Source organism: Humulus lupulus, chromosome 2, assembly GCF_963169125.1.
Source record: "Humulus lupulus chromosome 2, drHumLupu1.1, whole genome shotgun sequence".
Taxonomy (NCBI): domain Eukaryota; kingdom Viridiplantae; phylum Streptophyta; class Magnoliopsida; order Rosales; family Cannabaceae; genus Humulus; species Humulus lupulus.
Window position 1 is genome coordinate 15,404,454 of NC_084794.1, and position 9,214 is coordinate 15,413,667.

Here is a 9,214-nt window from a genome sequence, read left to right on the forward strand (position 1 = left end):
GAGCCTTGGCTCACGGGTGCTAAATGGTGCAGGTAAAGGAAAGGAAAAGCTGGACCAGCCATGAGTTGAAGAGCTTCAGGGGCAGAGTGTACATATGCGGCCTGCTCGTCCATCACGACCGAGGCTATCAGTTGGAACTAGGGTTGGATCTTGATTTTGCTGCCTAGGTCGGCTTTTATATTCATTTTTGGGTTTGTAACCATTTTAAACGACGATGGAATCCCATGTATGGAAGTTAAACCCTTTTAATGAAATAGTTGACTTTTTACCGAAATATTTATTACCTAAACCTGTGGTTAGTTTTAATTACACGATTTAAACTCAAATGACTCGTTTAGCGAGTTAAGCACTGTTTAAACCACATAGTGTAATGATCCTGGATTAGGAGAACGTTACAAATTGCTTCGTGTCGAGTAACCAAAATATATCCACATAATGATGTGGTCTCACACATATATCACATATATGCACATATACTCCAAATATACCCGTAACGAGCCAAATTACAAAAATTGCCCTTTTAATCAGAAACGAGCCCACATACATATTTAATACACCTAAACATGCATATTTAGTCATATTATGATATAACTCATGTAATCATATAATGATACACATATATATATCACATAATCACACAATTTTCCATAATTTTCCACCCTGACCCCTTAATCAAGGCCCTAAGCCTTATTAGGTAATTTGGGAAGTTACAACTATCCTATCCTTAAAGGAATTTCGTCCTCGAAATTTTACCTGAACAACTTGAGATACTGTTCCCGTATATCTAGCTCTAACTCTTAGGTCGCTTCCTCGACCATGTTGTTCCTCTATAATACATTAACTAAGGTATAGTCTTATTCCTCAGGACCTTGCCCTTCCTGTCTAAAATCTGAACTGGTTGCTCCTCAAAGGAAAACTTTGCCTCTAGTTCCAGATCCTCATAAATCAACACATGAGTCTCATCTAACATATACTTTCTTAATATGGAAATATAAAATACATCATGTACAACCGACAATGCCGGAGGTAAGGCCAATCTATAGGCCACCTGACTAATCCTCTCCAGGATCTCAAACTTGCCCTTTTTCCCAAATCTCCTCACCCATTTTTACGGTGAGACTCTAAGGAATACATAGTCTCCCACTTGGAACTCCACGTTCCTCCGTTTCGGATCAACATAACTTTTCTGTCTATTTTGAGAAGCGGGCATTTGAGCTCTGATCTTCTCAATAGCCTCATTGGTTCTCTGAACTACCTCACGACCCAAGTATTTCCTTTCTCTTGTTTCATCCCAATGAATGGGAGATCTGCATTTCCTACCGTACAACATCTAATAAGGAGCCACTCCAATAGTCGACTGATGGTGTTTTTGTAGGAAAACTCTATGAAAGGTAAATACTTACTCCAGGACCCTTCAGAGTCCAGCACACATGCTCACAACATGTCTTATAATATATGAATCATCCTCTCAGATTGTCCATTTTTCTGAGTATGATAAGTTGTACTAAACTTCAGCTGTGTGCTCATTATCTTCTATAAACTTCCACAAAACTTGGAAGTAAAGATAGGGTCCCTATCAGACCCAATAAACCTCAGAGTCCCATGAAGGTGTACAATCTCTCTCACATAGATATTTGCATCCTGGTCAACTGTATTGTACGTCCTCACTGGTAAAAAGTGAGCTGACTTCGTATACCGGTCCATAATAACCTAGACTAAATCATGCTGGCCCACTATCCTAGGAAACCCATCACGAAATCCATCGTGATGTCCTCCCACTTCTACTTTAGGATATACAGAGGCTATAGTAGCCCCACTGGTCTCTGATGCTCCGTCTTGACCTGCTGACAAGTCATGCACTTTATCACTCAATCACGTTCCTCTTCATCCCAAACCACCAATATAAAACTTTCAGATCCTGGTACATCTTCATGGTGCCTAGATGTAGATAATAAGGGATAGTATGAGATTCATCCAAAATCTCCCGTCTAATCCCAGTGTCCATCGGAATACAAATCAGATCCTTATACCTCAATAAACTCATTATTGATACTGTATAGTCCTTAGCTACTCCAGCTAGGACATCCCCTCTAATCTTTCCCAACTGTGGGTCACTCAACTATTTCTCTTTGATCCTTTCTAAAAGAGTAGACTGAAGCGTAATGTTGGCCAACTAACCCACCAGTAATCCCTATTCCAGCTCTCGTCATATCCTTTGCTAACTCTCTGGATATCTATCTCGCATTGTACCACCGTTGCAAGTTCTAGATCATGTGTGGGATACTCTGCTCATATCCTTTAACTGACATGATGCATAGGCAATCACCTTTTTTGTTTACATAAGAACACAACCTAAACCTTTCTCGAGGCGTCACAATAAACCATAACTCACACTTCTTAAATTCTGCATACCATCTATGCTCTCTCAGCCTCTGTAGTACTAATTTGAGATGTTGTTCATGCTCTGTCTCTGACTGAGAGTATACCAGTAAATCATTAATAGAAACATTCACAAACTGATCTCGGTAATGCTTGAACACTTTGTTCCTCAAATCCATAAGTGTTGCAGGGGCATTAGTCAATCCAAATGACATAATTAAGAACTCATAATGCCCATATCTGGTACAAAAGCAGTCTTCGGTATATCCTTCTCCCTAATCCTCAGTTGGTAATAACCAGATCGAAGATCTATCTTGGAAAATACCATCTTACATGGTAACTGAACCTTTAGTTCCTTTAGATCTGCGGGAGCCGTTCAATACGGTGCCCTAAACACTAATTCCGTCCTTGGCACCAACTTAATCGCAACTCTATCTCCCTGTGTAAAGGTAACCCTAACAGATCCTCTAGAAACTCATCTAGAAATTCACAAACTAATCTAGTTAGTCATGGTCCCACTGGCACGATCTGGGTGACATCCACCACACTAGCTAAGAATCCTATGCATCCCCTGCAATAGGTCTCTAGCTCCAAGTAAAGATATCATAGGTACACGAGGTCCTATGATATGATTTTATTGTTATGAAAATTAAACTCATGTTATTTCGTTGTTTTCTTATGTAGTAGTTTCATTGTTGTTGTTTGTTAGGCTAATTTTAGCCTCCCTTTTTAAGTGTCTTTATCAGTGTCTTTTTAATGGTTTATGTGTTTTTGGAGCGGATTTATGCTTGTTTTGCTTGATTTCAGGTTAAGCATATGTTTTGGGCATTTGGAGTGGATTGTGGAGAAAATATGCTAAACTGAAGGGTTATTCAAGTTTTTGCTGAAATTGTATTAGGGCCGCGGCACAAGAATTAGAGCTGCGGCGAGCCCTTTTCCAGAAACTCAAGATTTTGCAATTTCCGAGTAGAGTCGCGGCACTGACGTCCGTACGCCTCAGAATTTTAAGGGCAATTTCGTCATTTTGGGAGAGATATAGAATGAGGTCTTCATTTTTATTTGGGGATTGCAATTTTTGAAGTACAGACAGAAACAAAGGGGAAAAAACAAGAGAAGAAGAAGCTTGGAGCGAGCGTGGGCGATCTGTGACAATTCCCAATCTAGTTTCATTCTCTTTTTCTTTATTTTTCTATGTTATTGTTTATGTTTAGTTTGATTATGGATATGAATACTGAGATTATGAGCTAAACTCCTATTTAGGGATTTGATGGATATTGACTGAGATTATCCCATGGATTATTGCTATTTGATTATTCCTTCTTCCTTGTTTATGTGATTTGTTTATCTTTGTGCTTAATGCACGCTTGAGATTGATCACCTTAAGCATGATTCATGATCCTAATATGAAATCTGAAAAGTGAATATTAGGAATGCTCTAAATGAATAAACATAGGTTTTGATGTGAAACGAAAGTATTCGCATAGCTTATGTGACTTGTAGATTATTGCTTAATGCGAATTGTTTGTTGTACTATCTCAGAAATGCAATAGTTGACAATGCAATTTAGTACCTTAATGATCTGAAAAGAGTTTAGGTGATTTTATAATCTGTCATCTCATTGGAGGAAGAAGAATAGTTGACTAGTGTTAACAATTGGGTAATCAAAACAATTGAAATCATATCCCTAATTTCACATCCATTGTTAAACCCTTTTTATTTGTTGTTTTGCTTGTTGTGTTTTCTGCATTATTATTTTAAAACCAAATTTTATTGTTGCCAAATAAAAATATAAATCCAATTTGGTTAGTACTTAACTGCAATTCCCTTGGGTTCGACCTCACCTGTGTGAGTTACTACTTGTATGATACATGCACTTGCGTGTAATAAAATATCGCAACATTGTTGTTTAAGAAATTCTCTGTCGCTACAATTATGTATTATTGACAATATTTATCAAACTTTATTTTGATCACTAGAATGTCTTAATTTGTGAATATTAAGTTAAATTTGTATAAAATTATTTAAAATCAATAAGACATTTTCAACTGTCAAATATGTGCTTAATGTTTTTTTTAAATAAAAAATTATATATTAAAAAAATATTTTAATGGCATTTTTAAAAATGCGACTAATATCGTTCAGTAACATTTTTGAAATGTCATTAAAATTATTTTTAATATAAAAAATAAATATGTAATTTATTATAATAAAAAATTTAGTGACATTTAAAAATGTTATAAATTATTATATGTCACTACGTTTACTCATACGGGTATATCTTACATTTGTTAAAAGTGTCACAAAAGATCTCTAAGTCATGTTTCTACTAATGTTTTTCCATTCGACTCATTGAGCTAGTTTGACGAAGTAAACGTCCAAAGTCCACAATTTTACACGGTAAAAGTTCACTGTTTCACACGTTAATGTCACAATTGTGCTCCATGGTGCTTTCATTTATTCAATCGTGAACCAAATACGCGTATGGAAAATGAATCTTGGTCAAGTTATACAATATTAATGTCAAGCTGACTCTCTATTATTGAAGTGAATAATGGGTTTCTCAGGTCTCCCTAGTGATCATACTTTTAATAAAAATAGTCAAAAACATAAAAGTATTCAGCGTGGAACACGAATTGAACCTCTTTGATCAAAGTTATGTAAGTATGACTTTGTCGAAATATAAGAGTAATATTAAAAAAAAAAAAAGACTAATATTCTTACCAAGCATGCATGTAATATTTGTCAAGGCACATATATATCTTACCAAGCATAATATCAAAATATTAACCATGTCGATGGCCACGAGGACATCACTATTTTCCCCCCTACTTTGTTCAATATTTATTCTCGTTGCACAACAAGCCACAGCCCAGACCATTTGTTTTAATGACAAAGGTAACTTCACCCTTAACAGTACCTACCATGATAATCTCAATCACCTCCTCTCAAACCTTCTCAACTCCCAAAACCACAATGGCTACGGCTTTTACAATTTCTCTTTCGGCAGTGCCTCCAGCCAAGTTTTCGCAATCGGAGCATGCCAAGGGGACGTTACGATCGAGGTCTGCCGGAGCTGTCTTAACGAGACTATGCATGTTGTCCGAGAGGCCTGCCCCAATCAGAAGGAGGCAGTCCAATGGGCCGACAAATGCATGTTGCGCTACTCTAACCGCTCCTTGTTTGGCCTCATGGAAACTAGTCCAAATCGAATTTTATATCAAACCGCAAACGTACCATCCGATTCTGTTGTGGCATATTTTGATGTTCTTATGAATTTGACAAATAACCTGAAAAGTCGAGCTGCGGCTGGTGGCTCTCTTCGAAAATTTTCTGCAGCAAGAGTACAAAGTCCAATACTATTTAAAACCATATATGGGCTTGTGATGTGCACACCTGACTTGTCCCAGAACGACTGCATCAATTGTTTGGATTATGTAGTTGGGACTTTTCCGGGATCGAGTTTTAGGACATTTGGGGGAGTAATATTGGCCCCCAGTTGTAAATTTAGATATGAAGATTACCTTTTCTATAATTCTACGGCCGAAGAAGTTTCGCCACCATCCCCACTGCCAAAACCCCCAACGGCATCTCCTCCTCCGCCATTAATGCTTCAACCCGGTAAAACAAAATCAGAATATAATCTTATTATTATTATTATTATTAACTTTGTTTATCATATTACAGTTACAAGTTTAAAACTCATCATATGTCATCAATTACTGGATTTTGCAGGAACGAAGAATAACACGTCTTCAGCTCGAACAATAGTTATAATTGTTGTTGCGTCTACTGCGTTTGTGGGGTTAATCATTTCCATCGTTATTATTATGTTTTGTAAGTTGGTCCATTTTCTTTTTTTTGTCAAGACAAAAATTAATTTAACCGAAGCTGATGTGAATATTGAAGTCTCTTTTTTTTTTTCTTATTCTTAAAAAAAAATCCTAGTCTTTAAAATTAATTCATTTAATTTTAGAATTTATCTAGAGTATTATAATTAGTCCATAGTTAATCGATTATATTTTATTAGTAGAAAAAGGGAGAGTGATTAAAATTTGATAATCAAGTGTCCTATGGTGCATTTACGGTGCAGCAAAAATTTTTTTGTTATTTTTTACACCTAAATAATTATAATTCTAATTTTTTATATGACAGTTTACCAGTCATTTAAGATATCTTTGTATATCATCATTTTATATTAATTTTATTTAAACTTGAGATCAATAGACACACGGCATAATAGAGCCTCAGTCAATTCAGAATAGTTTTAGTCTTATCACATGCACTCATAATTCAATCTATAAATTACACTATTGATGGCCTAAGAGAAATGATGAAATTATATTTTTATCCAGTTGTTCAAGTTAATCACCGCTCAAACGAACCTGATGCAGAAGAAACTGTAAGTGTAGAATCATTGCAATACAGTTATGAGACAATCAAACTTGCTACAGATAATTTCTCTGAGGAAAATAAGCTTGGACAGGGTGGATTTGGTGCTGTTTACAAGGTAAGAATTAATGAAGTATATAATAAATTAATAATGTTTTTTTTTTTACATACTAAGTAATTTTCAAGTCCAATTCAATCCTATAATTGTTAATTTTGTTGCTATATTAATGTGTTTCAGGGTAGACTTTCTAATGGTCAAGACATAGCTGTGAAAAAATTATCTAGAAGATCATCCCAAGGTGATCTCGAATTCAAGAATGAGGTAACGCTAGTTGCCAAGCTACAACACCGCAATCTTGTAAGGCTTCTCGGTTTCAGCTTAGAAGGAAACGAAAGGCTTCTTGTCTATGAGTGTATGCAAAATGGAAGTCTTGATTCTTTCATATTTGGTACGGTTGTATTCCTATGATAATTGGACTCTAAAACATAGTTAATCATAGAAAATGAACATGCACAAACACATATCTATTATGCTTTATTAAAAGTTTTATCCTTAACATATACTTGTATTTACTAATTTGCAGATTCATCAAAGCGTAAGAATTTAGATTGGGATAGGCGTTACAAAATAATAGGAGGCATGGCTCGAGGACTCCTTTACCTTCATGAAGATTCTCGTTTGAGAATTATTCATCGAGATCTCAAAGCGAGCAACATCCTTTTAGATGAAAATATGCATCCCAAGATAGCAGATTTTGGAACCGCAAGACTTTTTGTTGTTGATCAAACTCAAGACAATACGAGACAAATAGTAGGAACATAGTAAGTACACAATATCTAAAACTAAGTTATTTATTGTTTTTATGACTACTAATGACATGGCATAAAATTAGTTTAATTTTCTTCTAATAATTTTGTATCCCATATATAGTCATCAACTTCCACATCTTAAAGTTATGATGCAATTAAGTAATAAGTATAAAATAAACTGCAACTTTGGCCCCTGCATTTAATTTTATTGCTAAATTTAACATTAGAATTAAAAAAAAACTATTTTTTAAAATAGTAAAAAAAAATTATCTCTTATATGTATTTTTAGTCAAATTTTTTTTTTGGAAAGCCAATAATTCACCCACTTAAAATGCATTAATATTTTTTTTTATATAAATTTGTTTAACGATACACTCTTATTAAAAAAATCATTTCTAAAATTAAAATAAAATAAAAAAAATTATATTTATCATTTTGTTTGCATTAATATATTTATAATATTTTGTTAAAAAATTATAAAATTAATTGAGGAAATCTAAAATTAAATAACTAAAAAAAATATATAGTTTTATTTTCAATAATTTTTTTAATTTAAATTAAAAATAGGCATAAGTGGTTATTTTTACCGTTATATAATACAAAGAATTATTTTTTCTGTATTAGAAACACATGTTATAAGAGGTGGCCAAAATGGTAATTCCTTAAGTAAAATTATAGATCTTATAGATGATTTCCATGTCAAATAAATACTAATTACAATTATTAATTTATTGTGTTTGCAGTGGATATATGGCTCCCGAATATATCATGCATGGACAATTTTCAATCAAATCTGATATATTTAGTTTTGGTGTATTACTTTTAGAAATAATAAGCGGACAGAAAATAAATTGTTTCCGAGAAGGAGAACATACCGAAGACCTTTTAAGCTATGTAAGTATAACTTACCAAAAATCACGAGCACTATAATGTATATATAAAATAAATAAAAAATTGAAAGAACTTTAATGTTAATATCATTGTTGTTGCAGACATGGAGAGAATGGAGGGAAGGAAATGCTACAAATATTGTAGATCCATTAATGAGAATTGGGATAAGAAGTGAAATAATAAGATGTATTCATATAGGACTATTGTGCGTCCAGGATAATTTAGTTGACAGACCAACCATGAATGCTATTGTTCTCATGTTAAATAGCAACTCTGTTTCTCTCCCATTACCCTCAAAGCCAGCTTTCTTTATGCATAGCAGCATGGGATCAAGTATGCCATCGCCATCAGATTTCAATTCAAGAATGAATCAGCCTAAGAATGAGTCTGTAAATGAAGCTTCTATTACTGAACCTTCCCCTCGTTAGTACTAGCTGTTGTTGAAGATATGTAATTAACTTGTATTTACAACATGTATGGTCTTTGTTGTCATTTGCATTGGGACAATGATATATAGCATTGAAAGTATAATAATAATAATATTGAAAAAAAAGTCTTCTAAGTTTGTACCTTTAAAAAAAGTAAAAAAATTATTTTATAACATGTGAGTTTATATTAATATAATTATTAAATTTTTAGTTATGTATTAAATATTATTATAATAATGATATTTTATAATATTTGAATTTATATTAATATAATCAATAAATATATATTTTAAAAATTTTAATTATTAAATATCTAA

General features: G+C 33.6%; 1 protein-coding gene across 1 annotated transcript; it reads left to right on the forward strand.

Annotated features, from left to right (window-relative positions):
* The first annotated feature begins 5,177 nt into the window (after positions 1 to 5,177).
* Positions 5,178 to 9,009, forward strand: LOC133817371 (cysteine-rich receptor-like protein kinase 44). Its single transcript, XM_062249872.1, has 7 exons — positions 5,178 to 5,997; positions 6,112 to 6,213; positions 6,732 to 6,886; positions 7,007 to 7,217; positions 7,353 to 7,590; positions 8,322 to 8,472; positions 8,571 to 9,009. Exons 1-7 carry the CDS (start codon positions 5,469 to 5,471, stop codon positions 8,895 to 8,897), a joined length of 1,713 nt encoding a protein of 570 aa, XP_062105856.1. The 5' UTR covers positions 5,178 to 5,468; the 3' UTR covers positions 8,898 to 9,009.
* Positions 9,010 to 9,214: the final 205 nt, after the last annotated feature.

What these genes read in the sequence shown, in the direction of transcription:
- LOC133817371 (XM_062249872.1), top strand. Translation starts at nt 5,469, where the DNA reads ATGCATGTTGTCCGAGAGGCCTGCCCCAATCAGAAGGAGGCAGTCCAA. An exon ending in GATTTGGTGCTGTTTACAAG is followed by an intron (nt 6,887 to 7,006) that starts GTAAGAATTAAT and finishes AATGTGTTTCAG; the next exon opens with GGTAGACTTTCTAATGGTCA. An exon ending in AGACAAATAGTAGGAACATA is followed by an intron (nt 7,591 to 8,321) that starts GTAAGTACACAA and finishes TTGTGTTTGCAG; the next exon opens with TGGATATATGGCTCCCGAAT.